The sequence below is a fragment of the Anticarsia gemmatalis genome, chromosome 9, assembly GCF_050436995.1.
Source record: "Anticarsia gemmatalis isolate Benzon Research Colony breed Stoneville strain chromosome 9, ilAntGemm2 primary, whole genome shotgun sequence".
NCBI lineage: Eukaryota > Metazoa > Arthropoda > Insecta > Lepidoptera > Erebidae > Anticarsia > Anticarsia gemmatalis.
Genome location: NC_134753.1, coordinates 13,009,246 through 13,027,233, shown reverse-complemented (window position 1 = coordinate 13,027,233; position 17,988 = coordinate 13,009,246). Strand labels below are relative to the sequence as shown.

The following is a 17,988-nucleotide window of genomic DNA, read 5'->3' as shown; positions in this document are numbered from 1 at the left end:
ATAGCGTAACAAAAAACAAGGGAAAATTAAAGCTATAACAATTTAAAACAAAGCGCATTTTATTTCTTTTAGGAACACTTATTCCTGAACAAAAATCAAAGTCATGAAACATTTCGAAAGGCTCCTTATTTGTACAAAGTTACGTACAATTTTGATTAAACTTAAATGTTCGGAATTAATTAACGTTTTCCCTAAAATTCTTAACTAAAAGGTAGACAAGATTAAACAATTAAGTTAACTAAATAAGACTTATAAGTGAAATAGTGAATTTGTTAGATAAAATAGGGTTATCAATAAATCTTAACTTTCTTCTCATTATCATTTTGTTCTTTACTTTTTAAAATTGGTAATTTTAAAACACAGATTTTACCGTGCCTTTAACTACCAGAACGAGATCTGAGTAATTAGTTACTTTAAATGATTTTATGTATATTAACAGCAGTGAGACAGTTACGGGTAAAAAAAAATGTAGCTCCCTATTATTTCAAGAAGAAGATCAGAGTCCAGTGGTAGAAAAGACGCAGTGGAACGAAAATAAGATATTTTTATGTATGTAAATAACATAATTAATTCGACAAAATAGTTTTAAAAATAAGCGTCATTAACGCTCGACATAAAGTCAATCTTACCTCACAAAACCCAGCACTAAAAGTCGCTTGTGGCAGCCTTACCTCAGTACTGTTTGTGATACAGTCATATCTTGAATCAGCCAGTCAATCTTATAATCAGGCACACGGAAACTAACACGCTCGGCTACTTCTTGTCATTACTTACGTATACTAATTGTCTTAGTTCAGTCGTTTAGTTCTCGCGGTAAGCTTAAAGCTGTGAGAATGCTTAATTATGTTTGTTTGTTTGTATACTTGGAGCTAGATTTCGTACTGTAGCTCGATTCTCTTTTACTATAAACTGCCGATAACCGAACTATAGAAAAATTTTACACGAAAATCTGTTCGGTTTGGCGCTATAGGAACTATTTTGACAGTACATTTTAAATGGCAAACTCTCGATACTTGATAATACCGACTGTAGAGACTTGCGCTACAGATTTAGGTTGAGCTGCGCTTGCCAGGGTTGTTCTGTGGATAGGTGACTGACCTGTACATATCCAGTTTCTCCATGTTATGGAAGGCACGTTAAATTGTGGATCTCGGCTGTCATTTACGAAGATCTTTACCAGTCGTTACGAATAGTCAGAAGCTTGAAAGTCTGACAAACAGTCTTACCGAGTGGTATCGTGTTATAACTCATGTAAGGGTTGTGGAGGTCAGTTAGGCGCTCGCTCCATGTAAAGTATTGGTATTCAGCTGCATCCGGTGAGACTGGAAATCCTCCACCATAATCACATGCTTGGTCGGTTCTATGCATTTATACATATTAATACATGTGTTTTATGTCCGTTTTATTTAATAATTATTTTAAAACTAAACTCATAATTGGAAGAGAGTCAAGGCTGATTTTTTTCAAAACAAACATTTGATAATGAAAGAGCGTAATAAGTATGGCCAAAAATAAATTTGTGCATTAATTAAATATTATTTCGTAAATAAGGATAATGAGGAGGGAAAACCGGCATGAGTGGTTTTCCCGTTGTTTAATTCATTAGATATGTTTAATGACGAACTTACAAGGTGGGTAAAGGAACCCATTAAGAATGTTAAAATCAATTAATCAATTTGTACTCATACTAAACGTGAATTCACACTGCTCATTTTAAATTTAACGATTTAGAAACGCGCGTTAAAACGGTATCTATATTGATCTATACTAATATTATAAAATTCTTTTAGTTTTAAATGGTCCATTTATCGAGGAAGGCTATAGGCTATATATCATCACGCTACGACCAATAGAGGCAGAGTACCAGTAAAAAATGTTACAAAAACGGGGAAAATTTTGACCCTATGTCTCTTATGTGGCGCAAGCGAAGTTGCGCGAGTCAGCTAGTTAATTATAAAAATTAATGTCGTGACCCACTAATTCAATGCAAACGTGACATTACGTGAAGTCAAAATATATCGCAGTTTTTGAGTTTTTATTCGAAATCAATATAATTTATGATTTTCAATTCTCGCTACTTGTATACATAAAATTATAATGTAACAGATCTTTTACGCCATTGAAAATTAAAGGTCAACAAATAAGGTATCCTAAGTTTTTAAAATAATTTTAAAGTATTCAAAGGCGAAGAGGTATTCATGTAAATGAATATAATGATAATATAATACAACAAAATGTTTAAATGTTTGGTCTCGATTCTCAGTAGCAGATCATCAGTCTGCTCGCAAATTAGCATGTGTATATAACAATTTGAGATTATTTTAGGTATCAAATAATCCGCGTTGCATTAAATCGCACCTTTAGGTCGCATATCTTATCTAGGTTACCCAAATTATTTTCATAATTTACGCTATCTTTTGGAAAACAGATTTATTATTATTAAATCCATAATGTTAAAAAATAGAGCTAATTTTAGCTATCGATAGATTGTCATGTTATGGTTAGTATATAACGTTGGTGCGATTCCTGTGAACTGTATTTGAGTAAGTGAATAATGCGTGCCATAATCTTCACCTTACTGGTGGCTCTTGCAGCTGTCACAGGTATTCCATTCAAAATTACTTTTAATTTACCAGAAGTGGCTAAGGTTTTATGCAATTAATTGACTAGGTACTTAAGGTGTAAACCTCAAACATGCCCATTTCTTTCCCCTTAAGGTAACACCGTTCTACCGGTACATAATATTTACGATAATCTAGCGCTTACTTTTTCAATCAAAAACCAAATGTTTTACATTTTACATTACTCGTAGGCGCAAGAGCCGGCAGTTTGAGGATTTCGGGCGGTTCCACAACTACTATCAACAATTACCCGTCTATGGTGGCCATACTGTCGACTGAAGACTTGGTGACCTTCAGACATAATTGCGGTGGTACTATCATCAATAATAGAGCGATACTCTCAGCGGCACATTGTTTTGGGTAAGTCTTGTGCCTCTTATTAAGAGCTATGTTGAAGGAACTATACAAAATACTAGAGATATTTTTATATTTTACTTATTTATAAAATCACACCAATTTTGGCCGAAGATGTACTCGGGTATAAAACTCATTTCAACATTTAAATTGTAGGAATAATAATATAAAGCAAGCCTAAAAGGAAAATAAATACCGAGCACAACAAGAATCTTCTATTATAAAATATTCTAAATAAATTAGAGAAACCTCATAGGACTTTGCACGACCTGGGAATCGAAACTCGATCCGTTGGTCAGCTGTCTTATGCACTGTCACCCAAATCACAGAGACAGTCAACATGAAATATTTTTTTATTTTTTATATTTCAGCAATGACATCTTGCGAAGAAACCGTTTTCGTGTCGGCTCCACTTTCGCCAACAGCGGCGGCGTGGTCCACACCGTGAATAGAGCCATTATACACCCTCGATACTCCTTTCCAACCAATGACCTGGCCATTCTGCGCACCGGTACTGCTATCCGTTATAACAATTCAGTGAGACCTGGTTCTTTCGCTGGAGCTAATGTAAACGTACCTGATAATGCAAACGTGTGGGCTACTGGATGGGGCTGGACTGGTGTAAGTATAAAAATTTTACTGGATAGCCGATGGTTTAAACTTTTCATTCAAGTGGTCGAGAACATCCTCATCATCATGGCTTAGCCTTTCTTCCAAACTATGCTGGAGTCGGCTTCCAGTCTCACCGGATGCAGCTGAATACCAGTGTTTTACATGGAGCGACTGCCTATCTGACCTCCACAACCCAGTTACCTGGGTTATAACACGATACCCTTCGGTAAGACTGGTTGTCAGACTTTCAAGCTTCTGACTACTGTTAACGACTGTCAAAGATCTTCGAAATTGACAGCCGGGACCCACAATTAACGTGCCTTCCGAAACACAGAGGAACTCGATATGTATCAGATGGTCACCCATCCACAGAACAACCTCGGCAAGCGTAGCTTAACCTCAAAGATCGATCCACGCGGCTGTTGTTAACTAAGCCACGAGCTCCTCTTGTCAGGTCGAGAACATCCTATGGTAGCAAATCAAATCATATTTCCAACGATGATCGAAAATATTGTGTTCCATCTTGCGTTCCTGAGAGTTTAAAGAACAGTTGTTGGAATGCAACTTTTACCTGCATGTGTAAAGTGTATCTCAGTTATCAACTAGTGTACGTCAAATTGATAGATACTACTCTGCTTTGCGTTACGTCAAATCACTGCTTTGAATTGCAGTGATTTGATTCAATTCTGTGTGTAAAAGCACCTATTCTAAGGGAGTAAACAATTGACAGTCAACAAACATGTAGTGGCTTTTAAAGAGTTCAGTTAAATAAAATCAATTGAGATACACAATTGTCCCCCGGATCAGCTTCGAGGGGCTTGAGATGGACTTCTCGTATGATCCAGCTAATCAGTGAAAACGTAATTTTCAGGCAAATTCCGGCCTTTCCGAACAACTAAGACATGTGCAGCTGCGGATCATAAGTCAAGCGGCTTGCAGACAGCAGTATGGTAGTCAAATGATCAGCAACGACATGATCTGCGCCGGATCCAGGCAGAGCGGTGCCGCACAGTGTAGAGGAGACTCCGGCGGACCATTGTATTTGAACAATGTTATCGTCGGAGTACTGTCCTTCGGCGCCCAGAGGTGTGGCGGCAATGAACCTAGAGTCAGCATGAGAGTCTCAAGATACATTCAATGGATTCAAGCTAATGCGTAATTTGATTAAAGTTCTTGCAAGCAATAAATGGTCTGCTTAATTTCAACACAGTTGTATTCTTAGATTATACAGTTAATACATTATAATAGATAAGTTATTCTATATACACCTATATTATTAATTGGCGAACAATCGAAGTATTACTTTTTAATAAGATACAGCTGGAGACCCGTGTGGCTGTGTGGCCTCTAAGGAGTTGGTTTCTTATAAAACTAGCCATTGTTTATTTCCTGATGTTCAACCAGCTTCATTTAATTTCTTCATTGTAACTTCTGCATCGCATTTAATTGATTTTCCGCGGTTGGATCCGACTGACCCGATGTTTGATCGGATCTGTATCTCGGTTCTGTACCACTATCGACTACCGACTACTTAAACTAGCTAGCTATGAAAAAATTCTGTATGAAAATTTGATCAGCGCCTCCAGCTGGCTTAATATGAACTATTTCGGCAATACATTTAAAATGTCAAACTCTCGATACTCAACAGTACCGGCTGTAGAGAATTGCGCTACGGGTTTAGTGTTTTAGTCAATTTTTTAACTGTCTATTGCAGTGATTTACAAATTGTATTTTTGGAGATTTATCTAGTTAAATACAGGCAGAGTAGAGGAGACTCCGGCGGACCTCTGTATCTCGGCAATGTTATAATTGGTATGTGGTGTTAGAGAAAATCCTACCGTCAGCATGCGAGTTTCGAGGTACATTCAATGGATTCAGGCTAATGCGTAATTTACTAGTACAAAAATATGTTTGATTTACCAACCCTTGTTTTATTTTGTTTATATACATACCCACATAATATCACGGCTGTCAAACACGAAGGTACACTTTGGTGTATGACATACACCCACGTTTTGCCATTAGTCGGTCTAGTTTAGTCTCATTCGATTGGGGGCTAGTTTATTGCCATATATCGGGCCCGTTACCAACCTCCAGCGCCCATAGCCAGTTGTGCTCACCGATCGATAAACGATCTGTGGGTTAAGCAACCGTTAGCGCGGTCATTCTATAGATGGGTGACCGCATAGTGGTATTTGAACTGAGCGTCTCAGTGCTTCGGAAGGCACGTAAAAAGTCGGTCCCGGTGGTTGTCAATTAAGATAACAGTCGTTAAGCCATGTCAAAGGCCTTTCGGGCGGCTTGAACAACTTTGACACCAGGTTGACCACTAACCATACGATAGAATAGAATAGAAACCAACCTCCAGGCTACTATTCTAACATAAATTAGAAAAGACCAATAGTACTTTGTCCGACCCGGGAATCGTAACTGAGACCGTGATCAGTCCAATACACAACCGACCGACCGCGCCACCGAAACCGTATTACAGTATATATGTTACTGTAAAAGCCCGAACTGTGGTATATCCTAAGATTTTCCGGTATAACCTAAGATTTACCATCTCTCAATGGTAAAAGTCCGAACGTTCTTTTATTTCGAACTTTTACCACCATTTCATTGGCAAATCTTAGGATTTACATAACGACACGGTAAAATTTGATTATCATGTGTTTGAGCCGTAATATAATGATATTGCTAGGGATATAATTATATGCCGTAATATAGTTATAATGAGAGTTTGAAGATGTCGCCGGAGCCCCGCTTCGCGGGGCTCCTCCTTCTGGGTGGTTTAAAAAAAAATAACCACGAAGGCTGAGGTGGGAGCTTCGCTTCGCTCGCTCCCACCTCAGCCTTCTAACCTAACCTACCCATGTCGGTTTGCCCAAAACTCCTTCTTTATAACTATTAAATTATTTTATATTAGCTACATTTACCTGCCCTTGAGGTATATCCTAAGATTTACCAAGTGAATAGGGGTAAAAGTTCGAAATAAAAGAATTGTTCGGACTTTTACCATTGAGAGTTGGTAAATCTTAGGATATACCGGAAAATCTTAGGATTTACCACAGTCCGGGCTTTTACAGTAACATATACGAAATTCGTTTATTATATCTACTATAATCTTTTAGTAATTAATCAAATCATGTAAAAGGGTCTCTATAATGATTAATCTTATACTCGTATTATCAATACTTATCGATATTACAAATTGCCTGACTAATTGTTTTTAATACTTAAATAGGGAATTTTACATTCATCACTGGTTTTCCCATAGTTGAACAGTTCTTGAGCGAATGCAAGTTTCACCTAATCACCCTGGATAGGGCAGAGACCTCTTTTCTTTTCCAGAAGAGAATTAACAAATATATATTTCAGGCTTACTCCAGCCTTTCCGAACAACTAATCCCCGGTTTATGAGGTACATTTAGCAGTAGTTTATCTATTCCATAGCATTTTTTTTATATGAGTTAAAACGCTGTTGAAACCGCAAAATGTACTCAGAAACCGGGGGTAAGATATGTACAGCTGCATATAATAAGTCAAGCGGCTTGCAGACAGCAATTGGGTAATCACATGATCAGCAACGACATGATCTGCGCTCAATTTAGTCAGAGCGACGCCACACAGTGTAGAGGAGACTCCGGCGGGCCATTGTGTCGGAGTACTGTCCTTCGGCGCCCAGAGGTGTGGCGGCAATGAACCTAGCGTCAGCATGAGAGTCTCAAGATACATTCAATGGATTCAAGCTAATTCGTAATTTTATTAAAGATTTTGCAAACAATAAATGGTGACTTTAACTTCATCACAGCTTTTATTCGCAGACAACATAGTTAAATTCGTTATTAAGGTTGAGGTACATACCAATTTTATTAAAATACGCCAAACCTGCGTGGCTGCGTAACCCTCTAAGTGGTTGGTTATAAAACTAGCCCTTGCTCGTTTCCGAATTCAACTATCTTCATTGTACCGTCTGTTTTCGTGATTGCCCCGACGTTGGAAAGGATGATTCACGCGAGCCGTGTCGCGACCGGCCATATGTTCTTTGAATAAAGTAATTTATACAAGACCGTAGCTCAGCCTTATCCTGTGCACCGCCAAGACTGGTTAAAATGTCGATTAGAACTGTTTCCCGGCTGAGGCAAGGTCCTGTCGCGACACGGTGTAATGTGCATAATCTTTACTAGAAAGTAGTAAGAACTCGATTCTGACCATAAAAAGCAAGTGTAAACAGTTCCCGCATTATATGTTGCCCTGTATTTCCATGTATCTTTATTGATAATATAATTTCATTCCAAGATTTTGTTCTTTATCAATTTTTTAACTGTTTCTTATCTCGTTAAGCGCTTCAAGCTACACCGGAGGTATTATATACCTATTTTAAACATAATTATGAATGACACGACCAATTAATGGTTCACTATCTAATCTGAATCATTGAAATTATATCTATAACCAATTTTATCTCATAGTTTAAGCTCATATTAATAATCAGTAGATTATGATATAAGTGTTAGTATATAAAGAGTTTTATTACTTCCGTGGCATACTTATTTTATTCTCTCTATTTCTGAGTGAGTGAACGATGCGTGTCGTACTTTTCACTTTATGGGTGGCGCTTGCAGCCCTCGCAGGTAAATAACTGGAAAATTTTATATTAGGTCAGAGAAAATGTCTTTTTGCATTATAGTATGTATGAACTTGTAATGAAATCTCTTTGGCTTCAAGAATCACAAATGAGTACACGGTTCATAAGGTTTTTTTCAGTAAGCTCGTGAGGTACCCAAATATCGAGCTTTTTTGTGTAGAGAAAAGATTTTATTACAAGTTCATACATACTATAATGCGAAAAGACTTTTTCCCCGTCCTAATATAATCAGTTTTAGATAATATACTTCTACTTCTTTGATACGCAAATTAAAATTTAATATAAGCCGTGTCTTGTGGGAGCTCTTCACCGATTGGTCTATGCTCGTTCCCCCACACGAGAAGCCGACGATGCAAACCCAATGACTTTTCGAAGATCTATCAGAAATAATTATCTCTTGTTCTAACCGTAAAGGAAAGCATCGCGATGAAACCTTGCAAGCCTGAAAGTTCTTTAACACATTTTTTGAGAGCTTGCAATGTCCCAAACCGCATTATGCCAGCGAGATGACCTCAAGGCTTTCCCTCGTTTGGGAGGAGACCCTTACCCAGCAGAGGGACAGTCTTGGAAAACAGTGTTACATCTTTATGTACTTGCAGGTGCAAAAGCTGGTAGTTTGAGGATCGCGGGCGGCTCGGTAACTACCATCAACAATTACCCGTCTATGGCCGTCGTACTGAGTTCCCAAGACTTCGTGGTGTACAGACATATCTGTGGAGGTACCATCCTCAACAACAGATCTATTCTTACAGCGGCACACTGTTTCGCGTAAGTATTGCTCAATAAATTTATTGATAAGTGCTATAATGACTGCCAATGTGACGCGGCAAGTGCATTCGACTGCAGATCATGAAGCTTCGGGTTCGAATCTCGGTTAGAGAGAAGTATTCGTCTTTTCTAATTTCTATTAGATTATTTCTCAATACTAGCCCAGAGTTTGGTAACGTGCCAAAATGGAACTAATATATATTTTCTTGTATTTCAGGGTTGGTGACGACTTAAGAAGAAATCGTTTCCGTGTCGGCTCTTCTTGGGCCACCAGCGGTGGCGTGGTCCACACAGCGAGCAGAATCATCATGCACCCACAATTTTTTATAATCTGGAATGACATTGCTATTATGCAGACTGGAAATGCTATAAGTTATAACGATGTTGTAAGACCTGGCTCTTTTGCTGGACCTAATTCGAACATACCTGATGATACTGCCGTCTGGGCTGCCGGCTGGGGCAGGACTGGAGTAAGTAAATACGTAATTTCACTCGCAGATATACAGACATGTTTTTGCTCGTATAATAACTTAGACAATTTAACTTAGCCTTTAGCTTTTTTTAGCTTATTTGACCACGCGGGCCGTCTCTGAGGTTAAATAGAATCTTTATGTATTATACACTAAAACATTTGTAGTGAGTGATTCACGAGAAATGTTTAAGTGTTTTTATTGTTAAACTAATTCTTGAACACTCTCCTGCGCATTGGTAGAACGTGTATCTTTAGCAAGAACTCCCTGGTTTGAAACTCAAGTTGAGCTAGAAGTAGAGCTAGACCTTACACTAGTTACGTTGAAAGCGGCAGTTTTTTTTTGTTTTTATCCAAAGTTACGTGTCATCGATACAGCATGTTTTCTTTTAAACACATGCGGTCAAAGGCTGATGTCTTTCCAGCCAGCCTTACCTAAAGTCAACTCTTCTCGGGAATATCAGAATATCAAAAGATAGAGGAATATCCAAACTTTTGATATTGTCTTTTTAAAAGACAACTCCCATACTCAGATTCGCTCTTATGTCGCTTAACTAACATTCAAACAACGGACACAAAGTACAACCAGACCCGAAACAATTATTTGTGGATAGCACAAATAATTCCGTGTGGAAATTCAGCCCTCTACCTCCCGGCGCAATGGTAGCGGCGTGGTGACCTTAACCTCAGCGCCACGGAGACATTCAGAAGTTACCGTTAGAATCTATATATTAATACGTGAAGCAAAAACTTTGGACCCCTTTTTACGTAAAACGTGCAGACGCAGAAGTGTGAAATTTGTCACACTTACAGTTTATGTGTAGGAGGAGTGCTGAACGCTAATATTTTTTAATAATAATGCTTATAAAGCACATTAAATCACCAAATAAAACAATACACACACGGTAGTGTGTATGTATTTGTCTATATACATAAAGCACTGACATAGAGTGCCGTTTATATATATTTACTGAGGTCTGACGTCATTTGATATTAAATAACTTATATTTTAAATTCATTATAGTCGAGTTTCGACTAATGGGCGACGAGTCTTAACAATTATGTATATTTTCAGCCCAATGATGGCAATTCCGAGCAACTAAAGCACGTGCAGTTGTGGACTATGAACCAGGCGGCTTGCTTACAACACTGGGGTAACATCGATGATGACATGATCTGCGTGCAAGCTCGTGAGGAGAATACAGGCCAGTGCAACGGAGACTCTGGCGGACCTCTGTACTTCAACAATGTTGTAATAGGAGTTCTGTCCTTCGGAGGAAACGTGTGTGGTGTGAGGGAAAACCCTACCGTCAGCATGCGCGTCTCGAGATACATTCACTGGATTCAGGCTAATGCGTAATAAAATAAGAATATATTGATTACAAAATGTGTTTGATTTTACCAACGTTTGTTATGTTTTTTACACACTTATTATCACGACTGGGAAACACGAATGTGTAGGCAGGGGTGTATGAAAGACACTCATGTTTTGCCATTAACAACTAAGTCTCATGTAATTCAGTGCGAGTCTATAACCATTTACCAGGCACGTTACATAAGAAAAGACTAGTAGTACTATGGCCGACCCGAGAATCGAACCTGAGACGCGCCACCGAGGCCGCATTACAGTATATACGAATTCGTTGATTTTATCTATATTTATTAAGTAATTAATCAAATAATGTAGTAGCGCCTCTGTTATGATTAATCTTATATTATCAACACTTATCGATATTATCAATCGTCTAATTAACAATTTTAATAACTAAATTTGGAATTTCCATTCATCACTGGTTTTCCCATAGTTGAATAGTTCTTGAGCGAATGCAACTTTCACCTAATCAGCCTGGGGGCTCAGAGACCTTTCTTCTATTTCAGAAGAGAATCAACAAATATATAATATTTCAGGCTAACTTCGACCCTTCCGAACACCTAATACATGGGATAATAAGTCAAGCGGCTTGCAGACACCAATTGGGCAACTTATAGAGAACAAAATCTTATAACAAGATATTATTATCAATTAAAAGTATCTGGCCAAGTACAGGTTGGGGATTTTGCATGCCCTCAATAAGCGTATTACAACACAGGCATGCGAGGTTTCATCACGATGTTTTCCTTCACCGTTAGAGCATGTGATAATTATTTCTTACTAGCTGACCCGCGCAACTTCGCTTGCGTCACATAAGAGAGGTTAATTTTCCCCGTTTTTGTATTTTTTTTTTGCTCCTTTTGTGCCTTGTGTAGTTACTGTTGAGTAGTATATGCGTGAAAGAGTAACAAACATCCATACATACATACTAACAAACTTTCGCATTTACAATTTTAGTGGGATCTGTCTACCAAATTTCATCAAAGTTTTTCAATAGTTCTTGTGTGAAGGTAGTTTGAAAGAAACAACCATGAGGAATAGAATGTTGCATTAAAGTTAATAAAAACTTTGTATGATACGTTTGTGGGGTTTTCTCGAAAACTACTGAATTATTTCACGATTTTGCTAATACAAAGCTTAATTATTCTTTAACAACAAAATATGCTTTTTTTTCACGAAAAATATTCTCAAAATTATTTATATCTCTTAATATAACGAAGTCGCGCTAAGGCATATCCACCATTAAAACAGTTGCCATGACAACGGAATTTTGTTAATTCAATGTCATTATAATGTTGATTATTTGCGACTTCGTATTTCTTTCGAATTTTCCCGGGAAATTCGTCATTTTCCCGGGGTAAAAAGTAGCCTATGTCCTTTCTCGGGTATCAAAATATCTCCATACCAAATTTCATGCAAATTGGTTCAGTAGTTTAGGCGTGATTGAGTAGCAGACAGACAGACAGACAGACAGACAGAGATACTTTCGCATTTATAATATTAGTATGGATACACGCATAACTTCGAAAAGTCATTGGTGTGTTGTCTTAGGTTTGAACCTGCAACCACTTGCATGGCGTACTCAAGGCCTCACCCCTCCCTTCGGGAGGAGACCTTTGCTCTACAATGAGCTGTCCCATTGTAGAGCAAAGATGGCACTTTTTTTAACTCATTACTGTTAATGAGTCTATCTATCGTATGGTTAGTGGTCAACCTAGTGTCAAAGTTTTTCAAGCCGCCCGTGGGCCTTTGACATGGCTTAACGACTGTTATCTTTATCGACAACAACCGGGACCGACTTTTTACGTGCCCTCCGAAGAACGGAGACGCTCAGTTCAAATACCACTATGCGGTCACCCATCTATAGAATGACCGCGCCAACGGTTGCCTTACCCACAGATCGTTTATCGACCGGTGAGCACAACTGGCTACGAGCGCCTCGGTTAATGAGTTAAAAAAAAAGTATCTGATAAACAGCATATAAGTCGGAAACCGTGGAACACTTGGTTTTTACGGTTAACATCGATTTCTTATCGCTTTCTATCAGTCATAACTCATTGTGGCATACATTGCAAATCGAATCGAATCGAACTATTGGTGTTCTGTCGAGTATCGAGAGTTTGACTTTAAGAATGTATTTCCAAAATAGTTCCCACTGAGCCAGCTGGAGCCGTTGATCAGGTTTTCATACAAAATTTCTCGATAGCTGGGTAGCTAGGTTATGTTGCCGGTAGTCGATGGTGGTAGAGAATCGAGATACAGATCCGATCAAACATCGGGTTAGGCGGATCTAACTGCGGACAATCGTTTAATGCGATGCAGAGGTTACAACGAATAACTAGAATGAAGATAGTTGAACATCGGGAAACAAACAATGCTAGTTATATAAGAAACCAACTCCTTAGAGGCAAATTAAGGAACTATGCAGCCACGCGGGACTGCTGTATCTTAATAAAAAGTTATACTATGATTGTTGGTCAAATAATAATTTCACGACTGTGTTGAATTAAGCAGACCATTTATTGCTGGCAAGAACTTTAATCAAATTACGCATTAGCTTGAATCCATTGAATGTATCTTGAAACTCTCATGCTGACTCTCGGTTCATTGCCGCCACACCTCTGGAAAACAAGGAATCGATTTTGACCGTAAAAAGCAAGTGTAAACAGTTCCCGCATTAAATGTTGTCCTGATTTTCCATGTATTTTTATTGATAATATTATTGAATTCAAAGATTTCGTTTTTTATCAATTTCTTACCTGTGTATGCATGGTGATTTTTAAATTACGCGTATTTTTTGAGTTTTTATCTAGTTAAGCACCTCATGCTGCACCGGACGTATTAAGTATGTTGAACATACTTAATTATGAATGACAAGACCAATTAATGGTTCGCTATCAAATCACGTGAATTACATCTATACTAATATTAAAAATTATAGTTTGCTTGTCTGGTTGAACGCGCTAATCTCAGGAACTACTGGTGCGAATTAAAAAAATATTTTTGTGTTTGATAGTTACTATTTATTGAGGAAAGCTATAGGCTATATAACATCACGCTGCGACCAATAGGAGAACTAGTATAAAATGATACAAAAACGGAGAAAATTAAGACCCATGTATAATAGAATACGGGAATTAACGCGAACACGCATTTTACCTTAAAATGCCTAACGTTTCGGCGCAGGTTGCACTCGCCGTGGTCCCAGGCAGACTGGAGCAGCGATGACAGGACTTCGTGTATATGAGGCGGACGAATGTTTCGCAATCGGTTAGCTCACAGAATAGGGACACGGTTAGTGTAGTGTGTGGTGGCGGTTGGAAAAATCAAAATATGAGGGTGGATGGACATTCGTCCGCCTCATATACACGAAGTCCTGTCATCGCTGCTCCAGTCTGCCTGGGACCACGGCGAGTGCAACCTGCGCCGAAACGTTAGGCATTTTAAGGTAAAATGCGTGTTCGCGTTAATTCCCGTATTCTATTATACATTAAACATGCAACGCGAGAGTTTAAAAGTTATGATTAAGACCCATTCTCTCATATGTGACGCAAGCGGAGTTGCACGGGTCAGCTAGTCAATAACAATTATAATTATCGTGTATCACAGTTTAAGCTGATATAAATAATCAGTAGATTATATACAAGTTAGTATATAAAGAGTTGTTTACTTCTTACTTTGTATATCTGTTTCTGAGATCAGTGAACCATGCGTGTCGTCTCTCTCAAACTCTTCACCCTATGGGTGGCGCTTGCAGCCGTCACAGGTAAAGTCATTCCTTGTACCATAGTATGCTCTTGAGATGCCTCTTTTGACTGAAATACTATCATTATGTAGGCAGATGCTCCCATCATGCTTCCAATACATTTGTTATCTTACTTATTAACACCTTTATATTGATTTAATTTATATTATGACCTATTGGTGTTCAGTAGTGTTGGTAGCAGCTCCTTACATCATCAATGATTTACACCTAATAGAAAAAACTATTTGGCGACTAAGAAGAGTGGCCAGGAGTTTCTTGCCAGGTCTTCTCATTGGCTCTACCTTCCGAACTGGCGGTAAATTCACTCTCTGTGTCATTGACTGTCATAAGTGTCAGCATTTGACCTATATTAATAAATGATTTGATTTTCAGGGCAAATGTAAAAACTTTATTAACACTACTTAGTTAAGGTGCTCCCACATAGCTGTCACGTTATCGTTACACAACATTGTGTAATACGATAACAAAACAAATTTTAATAAAATTTTAAATCAAATTTGTTTAAAAGAAAATGTTATAAGTCAGTTTTTAACGTTAAATAACTGCTTTGTGGGAGCACCTTTAAAATCATCTGATAATATTTTAAATTAAATGTGTGGTCGGATTCAGTTAATTCACCAGGCCGAAGCCCTAAAGATGTCAGCAAGTTTCTTTTTCTTACCACTTTCAAAGGAAAGATGGAAAGAAGGATAGAAGAAAGATCTATTGGAGAGAACAATTGTGATAGTTACTTTATTGGCTAGAATGATGGTTGTTTTTTGTTTTAAACCCGGTGGTTCCCATGTAGTCTCAATTCATTTTGATAAGTGCATTGATGATGTCGAGTTTGTATCGTGATGCTTTTAAGATGAAGAACTGCGAACAAAATTCGGCTGAAACCAACATAAGTTTTGATGTCGTTTTTATTATTTAAGAATTATGTGTGTTAACAACTGAAGCTATTGTAGTACATTTATACATGAGGGAGCTCATATGTAAATTATAACTAAACATACTTCTAGGCGCAAAAGCCGGCAGTTTGAGGATCGCGGGCGGCTCGGTAACTACCATCAACAATTACCCGTCTATGGCCGTCGTACTGGGTTCCCCAGACTTCGTGGTGTACAGACATATCTGTGGAGGTACTATCCTCAACAACAGATCTATTCTTACAGCGGCACACTGTTTCACGTAAGTATTGCTCAATTGATAAGTGCTAGAATGACTGCCAATGTGACGCGGCAAGTGCATTCGACTGCAGATCAAGAAGCTTTGGGTTCGAATCCCGGTTGGGTTCCCCAGACTTCGTGGTGTACAGACATATCTGTGGAGGTACTATCCTCAACAACAGATCTATTCTTACAGCGGCACACTGTTTCACGTAAGTATTGCTCAATTGATAAGTGCTAGAATGACTGCCAATGTGACGCGGCAAGTGCATTCGACTGCAGATCAAGAAGCTTTGGGTTCGAATCCCGGTTAGGGAGAAGTATTCGTCTTTTCTAATTTCTATTAGATTATTTCTCAATACTAGCCCGGAGTTTGGTAACGTGCCAAAATTGAACTAATATATATTTTCTTGTATTTCAGGGTTGGTGACGACTTAAGAAGAAATCGTTTCCGTGTCGGCTCTTCTTGGGCCACCAGCGGTGGCGTGGTCCACACAGCGAGCAGAATCATCATGCACCCACAATATACTCCTTTAATCTGGAATGACATTGCTATTCTGCAGACTGGCAATGCTATAAGTTATAACGACGTTGTAAGACCTGGCTCTTTTGCTGGACCTAATTCGAACATACCTGATGATACTGCCGTCTGGGCTGCCGGCTGGGGCAAGACTGGAGTAAGTAATTTCACTCGCAGATATACAGACATGTTTTTGCTCGTATAATAACTTAAACAATTTAACTTAGCCTTTAGCTTTTTTTAGCTTAGTTAACCATGCGGATCGATCTCTGAGGTTAAAAAGAATCTTTATATATTATACACTATAACCTCGTGAATCACATTCTATCTATATATGAATACGTGGAGCAAAAACGTTGGACCTTTTTTTACGAAAAACGTGCAGACGCAGAAGTGTGAAATTTGGCACACTTACAGTTCATGTGTAGGAGAAGTGCTGAACGCTAATATTTTTTAATAATAATGCTTATAAAGCACATTAAATCAACAAATAAAACAATACGCACACTACCATGCATTTGACATTTTGTCTATATACATAGAGCATAGACATAGAGTACCGTTTTATATCTTTACTGAGGTCTGACGTCATTTGATATTAAATAACTTATATTTTAAATTCATTATAGTCGAGTTTCAACTGTTGGGCGACTAGTCTTAATAATTATGTATATTTTCAGCCCAATGATGGCAATTCCGAGCAACTAAAGCATGCGCAGTTGTGGACTATGAGCCAGGCGGCTTGCAGACAACGCTGGGGTAACGTCATCGATGATGACATGATCTGCGTACAAGCTCGTGAGGAGAATACAGGCCAGTGCAGCGGAGACTCTGGCGGACCTCTGTACTTCAACAATGTTGTCATTGGAGTTCTGTCCTTCGGAGGGAACGTGTGTGGTGTGAGGGAAGACCCTACCGTCAGCATGCGAGTCTCGAGATACATTCACTGGATTCAGGCTAATGCGTAATAAAATAAGAATATATTGATTACAAAATGTGTTTGATTTTACCAACGTTTGTTATGTTTTTTACACACATAATATCACGCCTGGGAAACACGAAGGTGTGTACGAAAGACACTAATGTTTTGCTATTAACAATGTAAGTCTCATATAATTCAGGGCAAGTCTGTTGCCATCTACCAGGCACGTTACCAAGCTCTAGGTTATTTTTCTAAGATAATATACATTAGAAAAGACCAATAGTACTATGGCCGACCCAGAAATCGAATCTGAGAACGTGACCGCGCCACCGAGACCGTAATTACAGTATATACGAATTCGTTGATTTAAGTGGACCAACATTCGTCTGACTTATATACACGAAGTCCTGTCATCACTGCTCCAGTCAGCCAGCGACCACGGCGAGTGTAACCTGCGCCGAAACGTTGGGCATTTTAAGGTAAAATGCGTGTTCGCGTTAATTCCCGTATTCTATTATACATTGAACATGCAACGCGAGAGTTTAAATGTTATGATTTTTTTATTTTATCAATAATCATTAGGTAAATAATCAATCAATCAAGTGGCACCTCTATAATGACTAATCCTATATTATCAATACTTATCGATATTATCGTCTGATTAACAATTTTAATACCTAAATACGGAATTTCCACTCATTACTGGTTTTCCTCCTCATTATCCCTACTAACGAAAACATTTTAATTATTAATAATGTTGTAGTTGTTCACCGACCGCGATAGATATT

At 38.3% G+C, this 17,988-nt stretch overlaps 3 protein-coding genes across 3 annotated transcripts; all 3 read left to right on the top strand.

Moving 5' to 3' along the window:
• The first annotated feature begins 2,551 nt into the window (after positions 1 to 2,551).
• Positions 2,552 to 4,785, top strand: LOC142975571 (trypsin, alkaline B-like). The gene is made up of 4 exons (XM_076118505.1): positions 2,552 to 2,603; positions 2,813 to 2,981; positions 3,347 to 3,596; positions 4,459 to 4,785. The coding sequence occupies exons 1-4, from the start codon at positions 2,555 to 2,557 to the stop codon at positions 4,744 to 4,746; spliced, it is 756 nt and encodes a 251-aa protein (XP_075974620.1). The 5' UTR covers positions 2,552 to 2,554; the 3' UTR covers positions 4,747 to 4,785.
• Positions 4,786 to 8,110: 3,325 nt separating this feature from the next.
• Positions 8,111 to 10,849, top strand: LOC142975714 (trypsin CFT-1-like). The gene is made up of 4 exons (XM_076118721.1): positions 8,111 to 8,221; positions 8,835 to 9,003; positions 9,221 to 9,473; positions 10,548 to 10,849. Exons 1-4 carry the CDS (start codon positions 8,173 to 8,175, stop codon positions 10,830 to 10,832), a joined length of 756 nt encoding a protein of 251 aa, XP_075974836.1. The 5' UTR covers positions 8,111 to 8,172; the 3' UTR covers positions 10,833 to 10,849.
• Positions 10,850 to 14,511: 3,662 nt separating this feature from the next.
• On the top strand, positions 14,512 to 17,263 carry LOC142975272 (trypsin CFT-1-like). Its single transcript, XM_076118013.1, has 5 exons — positions 14,512 to 14,610; positions 15,612 to 15,780; positions 15,851 to 15,970; positions 16,180 to 16,435; positions 16,959 to 17,263. Exons 1-5 carry the CDS (start codon positions 14,553 to 14,555, stop codon positions 17,244 to 17,246), a joined length of 891 nt encoding a protein of 296 aa, XP_075974128.1. The 5' UTR covers positions 14,512 to 14,552; the 3' UTR covers positions 17,247 to 17,263.
• Positions 17,264 to 17,988: the final 725 nt, after the last annotated feature.